General features: G+C 40.0%; 1 protein-coding gene across 1 annotated transcript in view; it reads right to left on the bottom strand.

The window, feature by feature from the left end:
• Window positions 1-22,145, bottom strand: part of CYTH3 (cytohesin 3) — a 48,897-nt gene extending 26,752 nt beyond the window's left edge. The window contains exon 1 of the mRNA XM_039560443.1: window positions 21,892-22,145. Within this exon, the coding sequence (XP_039416377.1) occupies window positions 21,892-21,922 (31 nt within the window). The 5' untranslated portion in view covers window positions 21,923-22,145. The remainder of the gene's footprint in view (window positions 1-21,891) is intronic.
• Window positions 22,146-22,189: the final 44 nt, after the last annotated feature.

Here is a 22,189-nt window from a genome sequence, read left to right as displayed (position 1 = left end):
AAATGAATGCACCAAAAGAAAGCTTCTGAAGAGCCCTCATGTGGTATTACAGCCTGGAAAGTGTCTGCTCCAGGAGGCCGCGTGACTTTATGTCTGCTGTCCCTGCTGTTTTAACTCTGTGTCTTAAAACAAAGGCTAGCAGTATTTCTGTATTTCAATTAAGGCTTTTGAAATATTAACATAGGAGGGCAACACACAATGGTGCATTAAAACATCTTTACAGTCCTAAGCAAGCACTGCAGGTACATGGTAAGAGATGATCTGCTCTGGCAAGGCCCCTCCCAAGGCCACCCTTTTGCCTCCAGCAGCAAGAGCACTTCTTTTTCAACCTTGTGTTCACATAATTCTCCACACAGAACAACTCATGGAGCACATATCATGTATTTGTTCTGTAAAACAAATTTTCTAGCTGTCCTCTCTGAGTCACTTCTGAGGTTTTTTGTCTTTCACCAATCTAAACACAAAGTAGATAGGATGGGGGGAGTTAGCATGAACATTTAAATACTAAAAAAGAACAAAAGCATTTCAGTACTGTGAACAAGCTACAGCTGCAGCATGCTTTCATGCTATCTTCTAACCTTTAAATAAAGACAGTTCTAATGTTCTAATGTAAGTCATTTCTGTGAAAACCTTTTCACTTACAGGGAGAGCATTTCTTTTTTCTAGAACTTCAGAGCTTCAGGTACTACTAAATAGAAAGTCAATATACTACTGATACTTTATTTATGAGGAACAAAGTTGTTGAAAATACAAATTATATTCTTGGCCAAACAGAAAGAAACAAACACACAACACCATATATGTTGCAATACTACTCCTCCTACCAACAGGAAAAAATAAAAAAATATTTAATATATTCCAACTTGGACTATAGAGTTCAAGTCCTGTAACTGAACTAAATGTACTTAAATTAATATCCTGTAAACCAACACTTATTGGAACACACTTTTAATACAGTTCTGTTTACTATACCATGTTAGGGAAAACAAATGAACTGCACCTCACCACAGAAATCAGTGTACTGTGCATCAGTTGTGATGCCACTTGGTTAAACAACTGTCCACTATGGACAGCCCAAGTACAATATCCGAAGAGGAGCATTATCCCACAACTCTCCATATGAAGCATTTTTGAGCTATCAAATACCAAAAAATCCAAAAACTTCTAGAGACTGAGAAAGAGCTGCAACAGATTAGCTTGCAAAGAAAGTTCCCATAGGTTAGTGAAATAGGAGCAAATCCCATAATAGGAAACAGAAATCTAGTGCTTTCCAAGTCCATAACTATGATACCTTCATCTTTTTCAATAGCAAAATGTAAATCTCTTCCAGCTCTCCAATGGCATCATAAGAAGCAAAACTCCTGTGTTTAACTTCACTTATTAGCCTTCCGATTGCCAGTCACCAGCCAAAGGCTAAAGCTATCTCATTTGACCCCTTCACCTGACTTCAGAGTTCATCTCTCAAGAGGACACAGTAAATACCCACAACCAGCAGAAAGCTAACATCTTAACAATATCTAACAGACAAAACACTAATTCTGTAACCCCACTTACAAAGCAATAAGACACCCTGACTCTCATTGCTCAGCTAAGTTCTTAGTTTCATAAACATTTTCCTTCTTCTGTGTCAGTCTCAAATTAGTGGTCTTCAGTATTTGCATTCCAAGCAAAGAACAATTAGATGGAATTTAATTTTGGTACAGTTGAAACATCTTGCAAGTGTAAAGATATTTACACAATGCAAGGCTTAAAACTAAACAAACCTTTCTCAGCCATACACAAAATGGGTAGACATGTTTCTTCTGGCCTTTAAAATAATATACATTCACCCCTGAGAACAAATCTGATTGTTTCAGGACATTTGCCTCAACGGATATTCTCAGGCTGTTCTCTCTTCCTTTCCCCCTACATGCTTCCTTTTTTAAAAACTTGATTACAGGAACATTTTCCAGCTTTCAGACAAGATGTATAAACAGTGCTCCAACTACTTGTGGCTATTAAAAATTCCATACAAGTTTTCGTAGGAGGACATCCTTCTGAATAGATTCACTTCATAGTGCAGAAACAAACTATCTACATTAAATTCAATCAGCAAAACCAGCTGGATTTAGCTGCTTCCTTAACTACCTTACTATGTGAATCTGCTTTTTAGTCACTCCTGAGTGTGTTCCAGCATAGGAGCAATGACACTTGCATTAAGAGGGGAAATAATCCTGTACACAATATCCTTTCACACACACACACACAAAAAAAAAAAAATCACCAGTTGGTGGTATGAGGAATCTAGGACAGAATCCATGGCTTGCAGAGTTATTTTGAGTTTTCAATCACAAGGGATTCTGTGGCCAGAAATCACATTAGTGGCCAAACCCAAAAGAGAACCTCCAATGCACATCCATCACTCCCATTGTTTAGCTGCTGGAAATCACACCATTACAAGACGTTCCTGAAAACATTTTTTTTCTATAGGATAAGGACATACTTTGCAGGAAAGTTACAGTTAAGATATTATCATTTTGTGCTTCTAATAATAGGAGGGGGGGAAACCCCCAAGATATTAATGCCATTACCACATAAAAATACATTTTCAGGAATTTAGAGGAAATAGTTTCCCTCTGACCTGCTACACCTTCATGATTTTTTTCCTTTTATTTCCACTGCAAACAAAGCAGGTTTATTATATCAGCAATACACATTTGTGTAGGGTTTGGGTTTTTTTAAACAGACAAAAGCATAAAAAATTGGAAATATGAAATACATTTTTTATTCTTTATAGAAAAGGTCCAGCAGGGTGACTGCAGCATCAAGCATGAAATCATCTCTTGTAAAAAAAACAAACAGTATTTCTTATAATCCATAAGGATTACTTCAAATAAGGCAAGATTATGTTTTTGTTCCAGTCAGAAATAGTCTGTTACATAATTTGTTAATGCGTTAGCATCTCTAGTCAAGCAGAAAGTAGGCAGTTGCAAAATCGTGCAAAATCAGGGTCCAGATAACACTGATTTGGAGGGAAGGAAAATTTTACCTGCCTCCCAAAAACCATCTGATTTCAGATGTCACAGCTGCCATGCCCTGCCATGGTACCTGCAAAGGTTTCTGTCTGTAGAGTACAAAAGGAAGAGGAGTCAGCAGCAGATGTGTCTTTACAAACTGTGTGTGCAGGGAGCACCAACAGCTGTGCAGGGCAGCAGGGAGTATAAAGGCTTCCCCGAGCTCTCGCATGAGCTGCTAATCCTGCCTGGGAGCGATGAGCTGCCCTTCTTAACGGCACCAAAGCACAAAGAGGTGCTTTACAGCAACCTCAGATCTTCACCTTCCTACACAGATATACACGCAGAAACTGGAGAGGAACCTCCCTGCGTTTCAGCTCCTAACCAGGCCTCTGACACAGATACTGCCATTAGATACCAGGGTGTGTTTAAGTTAATGTGTATTTCTTCTTTACTGTCCATGCTCTTATTTTCATGAGCAGGCAGCACTGAAGGTCGCATTTACATTATATTTACCTGCTTTAATTCAACAGTGTGTCTTATTTCAATGTTTTTATGTATTTCCATTAGGAAACCAAGTGTTTTGCAACAATTATATAAATGAGCCACTTTCAATCAAATAACGGAGCATCACTGGGGAGAAAGAAGAAAGGTGTGAGGAAGATTTCACAGGTAATGAGTTGGTACCTGCTCCTGTATGGTCCTGCACTGCTTTGCCACTTGATGCCTGGACCCTGTTTTTTCTGGGTTTGTTTTTTTTTTCCCAGTTTAGCAGGACAAATGCACCAAGGGACCACAGAATTGCCCAAGACAACAAAACAGGCACAGCAGAAACCCCTGGCAGCACAAACGTACAGGAGACGGCAACCCCCTTGAGGTTAGCCAGCCCTAAAACCAGCTTAGCTCAGGCCCAAAACCCCACCCTTACAGACTGTATTCTCAAAATACTAAAAGTAGTTCAACCTGATATTAATAATAGATAAGCATGGATTTCCTTTCAGAAGCATTTTTCTTTTGAAGTCACCCTACTCTTGCTTCAAGATCAGAAGATGCTTCTAGGCCAACTTTTCTTTCTAAAATATGTAAATACAAATTACTGAATATGAAAAGAAAGCTGAGTTTAACGTAACATTCTAAGTCTCTTACCCAAATACATTAATACTTGCATTAATAATACAAAGTGTTAAAATATGCATATCCATGCATATTTGAGAAGTGCAGAAAAATTTTATGCCAGCTAATGTGAAAATTTAAAAGGGAGATGTTTGCCACACTGTAGTGGTATGTGTTTCAGAGAGGGCTATGAACAGATTAGCACAGATACAGGAAATACTATCCAGTATAACAAGTGCCTTCATCAGCATCAGTTACCAATTACTATTCAGGAATTCTGGTGAATCACCATTCTGATTTCAGTGTTACAGCTACACACTGTCACATCTTAACATCACAGTCTTCTTCCAACATGGAAAACAGTAACATCGAAGTAATGTTGGACTAATGCAATGCTGTCCAGTGCCAAGCACTGTAAGCAAAAAATGCACAGTCTTGTATTGTCCTGCTGGCTTGGGGATAGTGGGGCATTTACATGGCCTTAAATTTTTCTTACTCTGCTTTCAGCTTTTTAAGAAAACTATTGCATCTGATTTCTTTTCTGCACAGCAAATAATGAGGGTGATCAGAATCAGCTTTGTGTAGTAATACCACCACTATAAATACAGATATCACTCTTCCAAAAGAAAGTGGCCTCAAGCCTTTTCTTTACACTGCATCAAACCAACAAAATACCATTAAACAGAAACAAATTATTTTTTCCCCCTCCTCATTATGTATGCTGCAAGGCAGACTCTCACAGATAAATAATTTTGGGAAAGCTCAGTAATAATTTTCTCTCTGTGGAGCACTTGTACGTGCAAAACTGGAGAAACAAATGGGGAATTTATGTAGTGCCATAGCTGAAATCAAACAAATTTTTTCTGATGTTTCCATTTGAAAGCCTTTGCTTAGAGCACATTATATTATAGTATGCATGAACACAAATTTAGTCTTTACACAGTTGAAGTCTGCAAATTCTGAATTTCTTTTGTACACTTTCACGGCAAGATCCAGGTCACAAAAATTTTTAGCACCCCCTGAGCAAAAGAATGATCCTGCAATAACACCAGGGGAGACCACGGGTAACAGCTGATAGCACACTATGTATCCACTTGCAATGCACAACAACAGCCACTTTTCAAGTGGGAGTCTTGGGAAGGAAATCAGGGCTCCCCCTCAACACTATCTAGGAGGTGAAAGGAACAGATCACCATGCCAACTATGCACAGCATAGCTAAGTGGCACATTAGAGATATCATGTCTTTAACTGAAACCCTTCATTCACAACAGAGCAAAGAAAGGGCAGCAAAAGAGCAGTGGATTTTGCTTGCCTGCAGCAAAAAGAGAAAATTCTGAAATGAAAATGTGTAGATGCAATAGCTTTCCACAAGTAAGATCTTTTAAGCCACACAATAGAAGCAGGATGTACCTTCTAACTTGGGGCATTTATGATTGTGCCCAATATAACTGTAGCGTATTACTAGACAGAATTATACAAAGAACTGGATGGACAGGGACTGGATGGTCCCATGAGTATGACAGCACAGTTTGCTTCTGATTGAGCCAAGTATACAGGCAACACTGACAGGAATTAAAAGACACTATAGCTTAAAACAACTCTTCAGATGACCAGCACAGGAGAGTGACCTGCTCAGACTGCTGATGGAAAACAGGTGGAACAAGTGGGAGCCCATACAGACTGAGAAGATGGATTGCCTGAAGTACTGCAGCCAGTGCTCAGGATTCAGTTCTGTGTCCACTTCAGCAGATTTGGGATGACTCTCAGCAACTCTGTAGAGTGTGAGGCAAAGCTTAAACTACTGACAGGGGAGCAAATACCTCTCGTCAACCTCTTTTCCCTGGCAGTCAGGACAAGACTCTTTCTCCCAACCATTCCAAGGATGGTTTGTGGATGAAAAGGAAAGCAGGGACACTCCATCTCCCACTGGTACACAACTCCCAGCAGTCCCTGTGAACAACTGGACTAACCACACATGTCCTGCTGCCAACCTAGATTTTTTTCAGCTCCAGGATCAGCTCCAAGATCCAGCTTCAGACCAAGGATGGGACAACTCCTTCTGAAAGCAGAGATCATTTCATCACACCTTGCATGAGGAAGAGGAAAACAAAAACACTGATTCCTTCAGGTTTTGAAATGGTATGAGAAGGAAAAAAAGAGTAAAACTGCAGCAACGTGTTTCAGCTTTACCCTCACAGAAGGGCTGTGTCTCCTCAGTCACCCCGAGTTACTGGCAAGAGGAAATGGTTGGCTGGCAGGCACCTACATTTTTTCCTAGGATAGACCTTGGAAAATAGACTTGAAAAGCAAACACACCAGAGTAGTAGCAGACATTCCTGTCAGATCCATTTCGAGTAGCAGCGCGGAAAATTGACAGGAATGTCGCTGAGCAGCTGCAGGGGGGTCCTGGAGCCCAGACCGTGTGGTCAGCGGCCAGCAATACCCCCAAATCCTGCTCAATATTCAGGCACAGCTCATCAGACCTACCGTGTTCCCAGCAAAACAGTTGGGGCTCAGACAGGCTTTCCATCACAAATTTCCAGTAACATCTACCCTTGGCAATAAGGGATCTGCTCACAGCACTGCGCTCATTAGTGAGGAGCATTAGCTGTTACTTAGGATTGCCGGCTGTTTCTAAAGCACACAATCCAATTTTCAGAAAAAGCAAGGCAAAGTTCATTTTTCCCCTTCCCCCATCCCTGCCTGACACAGCTCTGGAGTTAGATTTCAGAACAGTATTTATTGCAGAAGCTTTCTATTTATTCATTTTCCAAGATCAGTTGCACACTGAAGGAGGTGGAGCAACTGCCGGATTTGAAAGCAATCTTCCTTCCCTGAGGAATGTCTCCAAACGCAGCTACAGAGTGCCACACAGGACTGCTCATCTATCAAGTAACTGCTCGAGCAGCATTCACATCCACCCAAAACAAGACAGACTGCAGGATGCACAACTCTGTGCACAACGTGAAGTCTGATGTCGTGTAAGCCTTTGAAATTCCTGCAGTCTCCTCCAAAAAAAGTAACCCCGGTACCTGCTATGGAAACCACTGAGCTGCAGTACTTGGAGAGAGATGCACTGCAGCTAATACAGTATATTGCTTCTTGGATATCTTAGGCTTGAATTACTCCAGCTTCTTACTATAACATCAACACGCACATTGGTCCCATTGCCTGAAGTCTGAGAGGGCATGGAGAGAGTCAGGAATTTACTCATAGATTTACTGGTGAAAGAATAGCAAAGCTTAGCTTAAGACTGCGAAGCATTTTCAGATTCCTCAGAAAAGAGTATACTCAGCTTTTGTGAATTGTTGGCTGCCATCACACCATGAAACAATTAGCTTGACAGGTCACTAATTCAGATATAAAAGAGCTTTTTATCTGGCCCACTGCTAACAAGGCTGTTGGATGGATCCACTTACCGTAGGGTCCCACCCCTGGACTCTCAATTCTTTGCTTGGCAAAAGACCATCAGCAGTCATACCAAATCTGCCTCACCATACTTCCAAAACAGAGCACATTCAACATCTACTGAAATTCTTCTAAGTACAGACATAACTTATATGTTACAAAAAGAAAGATCTTTCATACTCCAGGCAGAGTTCCTGGCATTCTGATCAAAAACTCATTTGAATAAATACATTCTTCCTATTTAAACTTTCACCAACTGTTTCAACTAAATCTGCTGAAATATTACATTGCCCTTTCTAAGCTGTTTTCTCTGCCCCTTACTGGCAAAATCACTGCATTCCTTAAAGAGATCAGTGAAAAATAATCTGAACACATAATCTTTTGTACTTTATTTTCAAATAACTCAGTCATTTTTCTCAGCTAAGTACTTAACAAGAAAAAAATCATATCCATACAAAAGATCAAAGATTAAGCAATTTAGTTTTATTACTCCCAATGTCTTTGAGATTCAGCATTTTCCCTCAAAATGTAAGCAACTAACTGGGATTCAACCCTCAATCTCATTTTTAAACCCACCTATTAATACACATTCTTTCTTAGATTTCCATTTCATCCTGTCAGGCTCAAATAGGAAACATTTTTGTTGACTGGAAAACAATCGAGTAGGATTATATGTTTTAGTTCTGCTACCCCTCAACATGGCACAAAAGGTAACAATAAAACCATACCAGTCCCATTGACAGTGTGGTCAGATGTAGCCTCTGCTAAGCACCTTTCCAAAGAGGCAGTGCCTTCAGAGCAGTGCTCTACCTGGCACAAGCTTTCATTATACAAACTTTGTGTAAGACTGAAAAAATCTGACTCATATTAACATACTTGCAATTATCCTAAATTTGCCTTAGGGCAACCAGAAATACCAAGCTATAACTTCTGTTAAGCAGTCTGTAGCAACAGTGTCTGCAGCTCTAAGAACACAGCTCACATATTGAACAGTGGGAAAACTTACTCGTGCAGTTCAGAAATTCTTCTGTGTATCACAGACATGGACAATGCAGCAGCAAGTACAAAACACCTGCAGAATACCATTCACAGGTAAACTCTTCATTGTTTTAAGGATTTCTTGAACACCTAGAGAAGTGGTTGGTAATAAAAGCAGTGGCACTTTAAGCCTAGACCTTTGTCCCCAATAATCCTGACATACATCTACACAGGCAGCAGTCTACAGTCCACTTGAAAATCATACAGAAACTACTTCTGAAAGATTCTTCAATCATAGCATCTGTTCTACCATCTGTTGAATGTCTCAATAAAGTGGACCTTGAAACTTTGTTGAAAGTAAGTATTTGAAGCTCGACCAGAACACTGAAGTGTCGTACCCAACTGACCCTGCAGATGTTTAACCAGTATTTCCAAATGACCAGAAGCAGGTTCTGAAAGATTACGTTGTCATTTTTTAGAGAAAATAGATCAACATAAATCAGTTACAGAAGTTTTTAATCAGGCTGTTAGATTCCATTAGATCTGACTGCAAGTATTTTATCATGAAGTTCACAACTGATAAGACAACTGGAAGCATCTAATTTTTCTTTTTTTGAATTCTTCCACAGCTGTACCTCAAAACAATGTTGTAACATACAATGAAGAACCTCAAAGCACAATTAATTACAAACTAACAATGAAAGTCTAGCCATCCTGTGTTATCCTAGCTAAGATCTTATGAAAACAAAACCTTATCATAAATTTTCCATTTTAAATGCCAAATTGGTCACTAATGAAATCTAAAAATATTTTATACTGATTTAATGATGATGTACGTGCTTTCACGAAACCCTGCAGCATGCAACTTTGCACGACACACATAATATGCTCATACTAAAAAGATGACATATTTCCCATTAGAAATAGCAGCAATGGAAAATGACAACTTATACAGACCCACAGAATATAATCACGACATTGTTCACTAATGCCTGCCACCACTGTTAACTCTAACCCAGAAAGTCTCGAGAGGAAGCTAGATATAGTAGCAGAAGCTGATGAACTTCCAGCTGCAAGGGGGTGGGAGAAAAAGGAAGCAGACTGATTAGTTGAATAGATTTATTGTATGCACATATTCTATGGTAAAACCCTGTATCTACTTCAACAAATTTTTTTGAGTCATTTGACTGTTCACAATTCAAATACAGGAAAATGCTATCAGACTAACATGTGTTTGTTCAGCAGGAAACCCTTTCTTCAAAATGTAAAATGAGGTAGTGAAAAGCCAAAACTTCACTAGAATTGTTGTACTGTTATTCCTCCAATGTGAGGAGGACCTTTTGATGTTCTCCCATCACATTAGAAAATCATCTCCTAAGTTCAAATGAGCTCCAGAGAACAATACAATACAGTAATAATTGCAATGCAGTATTCTCTCTCCTTCCAAGGTGCAAGACATTATCACACTACTTTCTTCAACTTAGCTGGCAGATTTTATTCTCAAGACACAAATATTTTCTTCATTTTCCTTATGTGTAATGAATACAGCCAAAATATCCTAAAGCAAATCTGTAAGCCAAGTTTCTCATTCTAGTTGCTGTATTTCAATGGCAGAGTCTACATAAAACCTATTTTGCAAAATACACTGGAAGTTGACCTGCACTTCAAGAAAACAATTAACTGAAAGAGACTCCTTTAGGCACTTCGCAATTCACATAAAAATCACAGCCTTTAAAAATTGGGAGCAAAGAACTCTGACTACCATTCTCACTAAACAAGGATAAAATGTCATACTGGCTATTTAATTCCTGCAAATGTCCAAAAAAAAAAACAACACCAAAAAGTAAAGCAAATTATTTGCATGGTATTCATTTAAAATACTGTATGTAAAAGGACATCACAGATGTTTCTGCATTGCAACTGCTTTGTGTTAGAAGTGTTCTGCTTTCAAAGCACAGTGTTTGTCCACATTTCACTTCCACTTTGAAGCCAGAGATCAGCTCCTGCTTGCTCAGGAAGGAAAGTAAGTTGCTGCTATTCTGTTCTAGGACTGAGGGGCAATGTGCCAGGCTATCCCACAGCCAACAGACCCACCATAAATCTTCATTCTTTTTTATTTTTCCTCCAACAAAAAAAAATTAGTAACTAAGGTTGAAAAGAAATGCAATATCCAGGTTATGTTTGAGACAGTAATTACGTTTTAAAATTCATGTCACTGTCAGTATTGATGGATATCATTTACAGTATTTGAAGCTAGCTCTTTCAGTCAACCAGGACGTATAATTTGTATACTATTGTTATTAAACTTCTTAAATTAGACTAGTGCAATTACAAACTGATTGAGTAATGACATTCAAAATTAAAGGTTTGGAGCAACAGTAAAACAACCCTGAAATTCAGGCAGCTATTTGATGGACTCCCTCGGCAAGTTAAGTTTGGAATGAAGATTTGGAGAGGAAGCAGACACCTAAAAGAGAGTTGGAAGCACCAAATATACCAAAGGTAAACCAAATTCTATAGAAAAATATTAGGCTTCTCCCCTTCTTACATCCTTAGGTTCCGTAGAAGACCAGCAAAACACAGTGTAAATGAAATTAGTAAAACCAAACCTGTTTGATCTACTCCACGTGGTAGCATTACATACTGCACCAATACCATAGAGAGACTAAAGCCTTGTACTACGAATGAGCAAACAGCATCTTCTTCCATTAAATAATTTGAAAGAACAGGCACCTTCCCATTCCAACCAGCTAACTTCATTTTCTGTTTAAAAAATTAACCAAAAACTCTTAGATGACTTAAAGTCTACAGCAAAATCTGAAGGCGTTTAAGCATTTCAGGATGGGATTTATGGCAGAGTTCTGAAATGGATACTCCTAGTTCCTGTTGCTTTTACTGGAATACTTTTATGGAGAGTCACTTTTTTCCCACCCTACCCTTTTCCTTTACTGAATTTCCACACAATAACTTAGATCTGACCATCACCGGACATCTGAACAACAATAAAAAAAAGTTACAGCTGGATCCTGTATTAGTCCCAGCTGCACAGGATCTTTGGCTGCTTTCAGAAAACAAGACAGCCAATAGGAAAACAGTAGGAGAATTTCTTTTAGCAGCTTACCTTCGAATAAATTGTTTTTTCATATGCTACTACAACTAACTATTTTACTACTCAATGCAAAAAATGTTATTCTTCCTATTTTTCACCTCATTTCTAAAAAAAAAAAAAAAAATTAGATTAAAAAAAATTAAAACTTCCTTCTTCAAAAACTTTTACTACAAAATGCCAGAAAATAATCATCTCCATATGTTCTTTCAAGTCTAACATACCACAATGGATAGATCTGCCAAGTCCACCCACCCACAGGCTCTATAAACTTGAGAGTATTATTTGTATTTAATTTGGATTACCAATTTCACCCAACCTTTCCCCTTCATAACACGTTACTTTTCTAGCTTTACCACTCAGGTAGAAGATACAAAAGGAAAAGAAATAAAGTTTTCAGCAGAATAAGAACAATAACATAATGCATACTCACTTTACTTTGAATATCAGTGAATTCACAGCGGAAGGACTTAAACCAGTCCTTTTTTTATGTTTGCTCTTATAAAATATCACCTAATCTTTTAAAACATTCATGTGATACTATGTCATTTATTGGTACAAGACCAAGACTAAACATTGCAGTCTTTCCAGCTTACATTGCACAAAATGAGAGTGAAGAAAGTTACATGTATTCTTATTAAAAAAAAAAAAAAATCTCACTGGGAGTGGGGAAGCTTCCGCTCAGATATTTAAAAAAAGAAAGTTACTATTTTTAATGCACAAAAGTCCACTTCCTATCGCAAAAAAAAAAAAATCAAATCCATATGTTCCATTCATCTATCCTTGCTAAAACATGTACAGCACACTGAAATGTCAGCTGCCCAGAAAGGCTGACCACACATAACACATAAAATACAGGCTTAAGACACAGCCTGAGATTCCCAGATTACAGAATTAATCAGCAACGTCTACACGAAGAATAAACTCCTCCCATATACCTGGAACCTTTTAATCTCTCCCTTCTGTGACTGCAAACGTTTCCACAGACACAAGAGCCAATTCCCTAAACTTTGACTAGCCTTGGCTACCAGTTTCAACTTCCACTTACAAAATAGTTAATCTACAAACTGCAAATCAGGGACAGCGGCACAGCTGATTAGAGATGGTGGGAACACAAGCACAGATACTTTCCCTCTCCCCAGATGAATGCTTAAAAATGCTGCAACTACATGACATGATAATTTTAATGACCAAAAGGGTATAGTAGGTCAAAACTGAATTGCAGAAGAGGAAGTTAAATAATAATAAAAGTTCTGTAAAGTAACACAGTTGCTTTTGAGTCTATAAACTTATACTTCCATAAACGGACTACTCATTTATGCATTTACATGACAGATACCACATGCAACGTGCGTTTTCCCCAATTAGTATATACTGGGTTTGCAAAATACAAGACTATATCAAGAATTATTTCAGCCTGATAGAGGCTCTTGAAGGCAAACTTCTGAAATATGAAGTGCTTGTTTTGGGTGGGTACCAAGCAGAACTCTTTCAGTTAAAAGAAAAGAAAAAATAAATTTAAAAATTGAACTAAAAATAAGAAAAATGTAAAGGGAGAACCACAAAGCAACAGAAAGATGCTCATTCACCTACCCCACGCAGTGAAGTCCATAGATCTATTCACAGATCTACTACAATGGATCATCAGCACGCAGGGTTTGCACACAGCAGCTCCTGCCTGGATCAGAGCCAGAGGAGCACTGCACATGAACAAGAAAGGGGTCAGGTCCTCCTGATCTTCTCAAGACAGACTGAGAATGCTCCTGTGCAGGACCCAGCCCCTGTCTTGTATACATGAGGAGTTTCATGGCTAGAGGATACATTTAACTTGCAAAATTCTTCCCCAGGAATGGAGCTTCTCCTGAACAGAGCCACCATCTCTTCTTACGGCCACTGTGGTTTAACCTCACTTCCTGGGGAAAAAAAACTTTCCTCCACATCCCCTGGCTGGGCAGTTGCAAGACACTGGAACAAAAACATGCAGCAGCTTTAGAAATTCAAAAATTGCATTTGCGAGTGGTCAAAGCTGTACTCAGAGTACATGGTCTGGTGGGAAAATTCCTCCGTGCACAGAATGACTGGGCAGGAAGCTCATTACAACAAACTTACTTGAGTAAGAAAGACAAAAAACAAACAAAAAAAACCCCTTACTTGGAATCCAGCTACTGAATATAAGAAACACTGCCTCAAGCAACCATAATTCTTAATTTTACAGTATCCAATGCAACTACAAATACCCCTTTTGAGAATTCCCCCTCTCTTGTAGTAAGGCAATGGGATCTGTTTATGTCAGAATTTGACTCTACAGACAACACTGATTGTGAGCTAAACAAGGACCTTATTAAGGAACATGATATCTACAGGACATGAAAGCAAAAATGTAACAGCAAATAGACTCTTGAATACTTGAATTCAACAAGAAAACAACATGAATGGTATTTTGCAATATGAATCAGATACTAAAACAAAAATAAATTGAAATCTGCATTCTAGAAGTCACACTAATGAGGCAGTTGTATAAACTGTAGAGGTGAATCATTAAGACATTACATCCCACAGTTCCTCTTAGAGAAAACAGTGTGAGGCAGTTCCCTTACTTGCATATGCAAATTTTTTCAGCCTTTTTTTGTGCAGGCATGTGTGTGAGAACAAGAGTAAGCACAAGAGACATTGGACACATTTGTTTTCCTGCCCATCAGCTCCTTCTGCCAAAGTACGCCTCGCACAGTACTCAATTTCAATCTCATTTGACTGAGGAGATGATGTTCCTACAAGCTGTGTGAAAACTAGCAGCTGGATAGAAGAGACACCAAAACTAATTCCCACAGTTACTGTTAGCCTCTTCCATACCCTCAGATCAGCAGACTCACAGTTCAACATTTCCACACAGCTTTTTTGTTTTGTTAAGACACTCAATGTATTCCATCTACAAGTCAATACTGGTTTCTCCATTTTTTTATTAAGAACCTGCACCTGCAAGAACAACAGCAGCTCCTCGAAATCCAACCAAGCCCTTGGACACGACAGCAAAAGACAGATCTGAATTCAGATTCAACTTTCACAAATGGACTGATCTCAGATTCTTTTTGAAGAATTGTTAGTAAAATCAATAAAATCTATCCTCCTTGGGACAATTTCCATTATGCTGCTAAATAATCAGCTTAAATTCTTCCATATACCTGGCATAAGATAACTATTTCTTTTTATAATAAACATCTGAAAATGAGGCTAATCACTAAAACCACACTAAGAAGGCCAACCTGTTGAAAAATTAAATCAAAACATCTTCAAATCCGAGATGAGATTATGATTTAGATTTCCCAAGGTTCCAGCATGCAACGTTTCCTGTTAACTCATGAGATCCTACTGAATTTGCCAAACATTTTTTTCCTCGTAAATACTAGATAACATTCCTGTCTGCCTTTCAACGTGTCAACTTTGACTGGAAAACCTACCTACTTATATTGTACCTATTCATAAGCAGATATCAGAAATTCAATGAAATTGTGGAAGCAGCTATTTATCACTTTACTTTCCTTAAATAAAACTTCGTATTAGCAAATAATGTGCTTAAAGAACCTCAAAAAGTAATGAAATAAATGTGACACAGATGTTCACAAAAAAAAAAAAAAGGAGAGAGAGAACAAGAATGTTTTTACTTCATAGCAACCAAATAGGTCAAGCCATTTCCTTCTTCAGGCAAATCTCAGAGGACCACAAAACACATGGTTTTTTAGTGGATTTTGTATGTCTATCCCACTAAGAGGAAACACTGCTGTCCAAAAAAACCTGCAGTACTAAGTTTTCCCATGAAATTGTTGAAATTAAAAAAAGGAAGTCATATGCAATTAAAAACAATTTGTTAATGTTAAAATTATACAAATGGCGTAAATAAATACTCTTACTACCTCATTCATACACCTTTCCAGTACAACATATTGCTCTAAAAGAATGCACAGTGAAGTCAGAAATGCCAACAGTACATCTGTTCACACAACTTCTCTTTTGCTTCTGTAAAACAAAGTAAAACACCACGTGTTCTTCCCTTCCCTGGGATCCCTGTCTTACAGTTCTATATATTGACAGGTTTTCCTAATAATCCAGCTGCCAAGGATTTATTTTTATCCTCTGTGAATGAAGCACATGGTCATTAGGTCCAAACTCCTCACTATAATTAGTGCAATCTTTTTGTATGTGCTTAAGTACTCATGAACTGCAGGGAGACAAAGCAAAGAAGAAATCATTAACCATCACATTACTTTAAAAAGAAGGAAAAAAATCCATATAGATTCATTCAATAATCACAAAATGCTAACCCGTGTGCTTGCTGGTCCCATGCAGAAGTCTACAGAAAATGTGATCCCATAACCAGACTAAATCTGTTTGTGCGTTCCAACAGGAAAATTAATATTGCATAGGAGAACATAACTTATTTCATAAGTAGGTCAATACTTTTGCATTGCCCTTTCACTGCCATTTTTATTACAACTTCCCTACAGACTATTTTTTAAGAAGCAATAAATTACAACATCTCACTACTTCCTTGTCAATAACCACGCGGGATGCCAGCATGTGTCCACAGACATGAAAAAGAGGAAGTGGGTGGAAACAACATTAAGAGCTCTGTTTTAGACTCATTAAGCTTAAGACGACAATTACACAATCTTAAGATGTCAAACAAGCCAACATTTTAGCTGGGACAGATGGTACTGGATCCAGAGCACACAGAGTATAAGCTGTGAGTCATCAGTTTAAATACGATAGTTCCACTCTTACTTGCAAATTCGATTATCCATAAACAAGATGTAGAGAGGAAGAGAGCACTAGAGCAAGCACAGGGTCCTGCACATCTTCACAAAAAAAGCTGGAAGTAGAAAGATCATCTTCCAAATGAAAAAGCAAGTAAGACAGGAGGGGGAGGAAAAAACAGACAAAGAAGGGAAGAAAAAAAAAAAAAACAAGCAAGATTTCAAAAAGAAAAATATAGTAAACAGTACTAGAGGCAGCTGGCAGTACAAAGAGGAGGAAGGGAATGTACTGAGTACAAGGGGTCAGGACAAGCGTGGAAAGGACCTCCAGGAGATACTCTTCAGAGAGTGACTGCAAACGGCTCATTCAATGACTCCCAACAAGGAAAAGAGACGAGTGGTAGTTCAAACGTTGGCCTTGGAGTCAAAGATGGGGCATATAAAGAATCAGACTAAACCATGTTTGCATTGGGAGGGAAAAGAATGGAGCAAAAGATTGCAGCAGGTAGGATGGAGCTACAGTTTAAGTGAAACATTTTAAAGCTTTTCAAACCTTTGTGGTACTAGGAAAGGAGAGACTTACAGGACAAAAAGATGGCAAGCAGAATCATAGAATGGTTTGGGTTGAAAGGGACCTCAAAACTCATTTCATTCTACTCCCCCTGCCACGGGCAGAGACACCTTCCCCTATCCCAGGCTGCTCCAAGCCCTGTCCAGCCTGGTCTTGAACACTGCCAGGGATGGGGCAATCACAGCTTCTCTAGGAAATCTGTGCTGTGTCTCACCAGGCCCATATGAAGACTCTCTTCCTAAAATCTAATCTAAATCTACCCTCTTTCAGTTTACAGCCATTACGCCTTGTCCTATCACTACACCCCCTTGTAAAAGGAAGAAAATGGAGGAAAGTAATTTTTTTTTTTCCCTTGAAAAAGCGTTCAAAATCATAAAAAGAAAGAAGGGGAAGCAATAAATATGATGGGATTGAAAAATTTTATGTGAACTGCAGAATATATCTTGAAAATCACTGTGCTGTCTCACCTTCTGCAGCCTTTCAATTGGTGAAAGCTCTTGGAACTCCGGTGGTATTAAAAGATTGCAATATCCATTTGGTAACAGTGGCCCACGGGGAGCCCACTTTCATGTGGCTATCACTGTGATTCCCAGCCGTTGTTGTGCAAAATACACTCTGTTCCTGCCTGTAAATCCCACAGCTTTCTTTCCCAGTTGTAACAGTACAGACAGATGCTGTTACAGGCACGCTGCTCCCCTAAATCCACGGCGCGCTTACATTGCTGAGCATGCCACCAAATACCATTATATAACAATACACCAAGTCTGGCAACCAACCACCTCTGGAAACTCTATCAGCAAAAATTTCACACTTTCTTCCAAGTCACAGCTAAAAATATCAAACATTAGGCTAAGAAAAACTTAACAAGTTACTGCAATTAACAAGCACATTTTCTGATACCACCAAAAATAACTATTACGTACAACATAATTGTTAATGCCTTATTATGATATTTTTTACTGCAGTGATAAAACAGTAAACGGTTTTGGGGTAAAAATTAAGATCCTACTGAGCTGACAGATAATCTGAACAAATATGAGATTAGTTTAGCATGAAGAAATACCTATTTAGCAAAAAGAGACTAAGCATGAAGCTCTGCTAGCTGGTAAAAGAACACAAAAAACTAAATTACATAAATAGACTATCTCTGTATCTGCTCTTTTTCACTCCCTAGAACCAAGTGGAGTGGTCAGTCCAAAACTCAGGTGCTTTTTTATATTCTTGGGATTTCCCCAAAGTGCTATTTAAAACTACAAGCCCTCCTCTGAAGGACTTTTGGGACATGTTTTATTTAAAACTACTGGTACAAGTTACCCACTTTGATGAGTAGGGAGTGAAACATATTTAACGTTCTTCTGTGTTAAAACACATTTGTTTATAATAAAAGGAACTCATAAAATAAGAAAACATGCAGAATTAGCCTTAAATGCAAAGCAAATGTCTATAACCATGAGGAGACCACATGGCCTCTGATATCTTTAATGTCTGCCTTTGAAAGACATTACAACATGGAAAGAAGAGATGAGGCTGTTCATGTCTAAAATATAAATATATATATACATTTAATCAATTTAAAAACTTTTTTCTAAGAAAAATCTGGGTCGTTTGTTACTTTTAACAGCTTTTACTTGTAAGTAGGTAACTGTTTTGCCCTGCAGAAGAACAGAAGTCACCCTGCTAAGTCTGGTTTGGCAGCAAATCCACTCTCCCGAGTCCTCTGTACGACGATCTGGTCTCTTGGTGTCTCTCCTAATGAAGGACTCTCTACATTCTGTCCTCATCAGAGATCCAACGTGCTACCTGGCACCATCGCTGGCAAGTACAGCCAGCAAGTAACAGAGCTTGGCAACCCAACTGCTCTGACCCAGAAGAGCTTCAACATTCAGAAATAAAGCACAGAGTTTGGGGAACAGTAGGGAAACCTCAGTGGCATAATTAGTGCTATAATTTGCTCTATTTGTCAAGTAGAAGCAGGACTTTAACCTTCTGGCATGTCTGTTTAGAGCCCTTTGTTGAGACAGCATAAAACAAACATACAGAAGCTGGTAAGTACCCAATCTTGCAGTCTTTTTCTAGAGGAATGGCACAAAATTGAATTTGGGGGATGGAAAACCTGCTGGATGACTAGAGTCAAATTCAGAAAACAAACAGAAGTTCTATCCTGTGCCTCCAGCACTGACTGTTTATACATTTTGACCTTTCACAGAGGATCACTCACTCACTGAGCAACCACACCAAGAGCACTATTGAACGCGAGGGTCCCACTCACTGGCACCGCCACCAGCTAGCTGTGAGCCTGTGAGAAAAGCCACTCAAATCACACAAGACGTGGTTTTAAACCAAGTGGGGAAAAGGAGGAGGAGAAATTTCCTGGACTGAGTGAACCACAGAGATATTTTAATCAGGACACAAAAGAAAGTTGAGCCAAACACCAACTGACTCGGATCATATAGCATCAATAATCCATGCACAGAGGCTCTGCCGAAATCAATGGGAGGCTTGTGTGGAAGTGGATTGTACAATATAAATGCACAGCCCTGTTTAGAGCTCCACATACAAAAGAGAAGGAGATACTGAGAACAATTCCCTTAATTAGCATTTCTCTTCCATCGAGTGCTTCTAAAATAAAAAATTCTAACTTTACACAGCTCTGTTTTCATTCACAGTTTTTATCAGAGGTGGTAAAACAACTGACCCCATTTGACAGATAAGAGAACTGAAGCATAGGATGCAAATCAAACTGAAGAGCAGTGCAGCAGGCAGAGCTGAACTGGGAATAGCAGCTTACCTTCTGAATCACACTTTAATGTCCTAGATATTTACATGCTTATCTAGTTCAAGTCTCTAATTAGGGTGACTCTGTGCAGCCTAATAATTTTGCACACTTCCTAAAGTACCTGTGCACAGTGATAAGCTTAGCTGTAAGAGTTTCCCACTCAATAATGTCAATTTTATGAGGATTTAGAATGTCCTGCAGAAGTTCAAAACACGGGACTGCCCTGGTCAGAATCCGAAGGGAGTCTCATTGCTCAGGTATGACAAGTCTCATTACTCAACAGCAATAAAGAGTTTTAAAACAGGCCATCAAATCCACGCGTTTCCTATCATTAAAGAAAAAAAGGGGGGGGGAAAAAACCCAAACAAAATAACAGCTTGCCAATTCATTAGCTAGAAATGACCTAACTAATCCTGGTGTTCCAAATTGACATCGATCCCTAAGAAAAAGCGAGACTGGGTCTCTATTCAAGAATAAAGTACAATACTTACAAGAAGCCAGTGTAAAATGTCATATACACCAACTGCAAAACAAAATTCCAGTCTTACTTGTCTGCGATTGCTTTACAATGAAGCTGAACATAAACTATACTGTAGTTTGACCCAAAAAAGCAATCTGTTTATTAAAGTGATATTAGTTTCACTTGCATGCTGGAGGTTCAAATCTGGTTTCACCTATAGAATCACCTTTTAGCTAAATACAGACTGTCTCCTCCCCAGGCCCTGAGCATTTGTCCTCCCATGAAAATCCAACTTTGAAATGCTTAACACCTTATGAAAGATTAATTCAGCAGTATGTCCACTTTCTAGTTTACATTTTGCACGCGATTAAGTGCTACATTACACAGGGTTAGTGCAAGTAACAAGCGTGTTCGTTTCCCTGAACTATAGATGCAAGTCCATAATACTGTAAAAATAACATATTTTGAGTTAAATGAGCTTTCTGCTCTTTACAATTACAGTGTTCAACTGCTTTGAATAATAACTTTTCAGGACTGAGCTGTTTTGTCTTCAGCTTTCCTTTTTCAGATTCTTTTTTTTTAAGAGTTGAGTCTATCACTGTCAAAACAAGCAGAAATGCCTGCTGAGAAATGGCCACATTTCCAACCCACTGCTTGAAGAATTATTTTTCTGATTCATCATAGCATTATTTTTTCAAGTTGTCAAAACAAACACCACACCCTCTTGATTTCCGAGTTCTGGGTAATTATATTTAGAATTAGCAAGTACCGCGCAACTATTAATCATACAGCGCTTAGCCCTTACTTTACCTATTTAGAGATCAGCCAATGCATTCAAAGGCCGCCTGTTTAGCATTTGGTTTAAGATATACCCCCATCGCTCCCTTCTGTACCACCACGGCACAGACGGTCACAGACACGCTGAATACAGGGCAGGCCATGCAGTCGATCCCTCTCCCCCAGGGCAGGATCAGCTCCTGCTCACCCACCATTATCGCTGATGATACACAAGAACTGGTTATTTCAGGCAGCAGCTTTACACACGCACTCGCAAAACACATTATAAATTAAAGGAGGGAAGCGTGTGGCACGTCTGCAGTGCCTTAAACTGGGGCAGCGCGCAAGCCCGTCTCCAAAAGATAAAAAAATACAAATAAAAGCTTCCCCAACATGCGAGTCCGGATTTTCTAAAAGTAGTATCTGGCAAGGTTAACGCCGCTGCCTTTGGAAACAGTTCACCTCGTTTAAACTGGCTGAACCACCCCGTGATTATCACCGAGCCTCCATTAAGATGACACACACAAACAGAGACCTCGCAGAGCTTAATTACTCTTTTCCCTGCTCGTACACCGCCAGACGCACACTTTTTTATCTTTTGCCCCTTCCCCTCTCGCAGCAGAGGAGCAGCTGCAGCAGCGAGCGCGGGGCTGTCACGGCAGCGGGGCCGGGACCCGCCTGCCCTGCCCTGCCGCCCCCGGGAGCGCCCGGACCCGCCGCGCCCCCGCCAGACCCTGCCCGGGCACGGGGCACAGAGACCCCATTGTGGCCCGGCCCCCGCCCGGGCGCTGCTCGGTAGCGCCGATACAGCGGCTCGGCCCGGGGGCGCCGGCAGGACGGGGCAGCACCGGCGGCAGGGGCCGCGGCCGCTCTCAGGGGCTCCTGCCGTCCTGCCGCCCGCAATGCCGGCTGAGGGCCCGCGTCCCCCCCGCACGAGCCCCGCACGAGCCCCGCACTCACCGCCGCCACCTCCGCCACCCTCTTCGTCCATGTTGGGATCGCGGGCAGGGCGCTCCGCGGCGGCCGCGGCTCAGGGAGGCCCGGGACTCGTTCCACTCGCTCGGCGCCTCGCGGCCGCTCCTGCTCCTTCCCCTCCTTCTCTTCCTCCTCCTCTTTTCCTTCTTCTCTTCTTCTTCTTCCTTCTCCGCTGCTACTACCAGTGCCGCCACTCTCTGCTGCTACGCTCTGCCGCCCCGTCCCTCCCCGCCCAACCCTGCCTCAGCCCCGACAGCCGCCACCGCCTCGGCCCAGCCGCCCG

Source organism: Corvus cornix, chromosome 14 (assembly GCF_000738735.6).
Source record: "Corvus cornix cornix isolate S_Up_H32 chromosome 14, ASM73873v5, whole genome shotgun sequence".
Classification (NCBI taxonomy): domain Eukaryota; kingdom Metazoa; phylum Chordata; class Aves; order Passeriformes; family Corvidae; genus Corvus; species Corvus cornix.
This window is presented reverse-complemented; position numbering and strand designations above follow the sequence as displayed.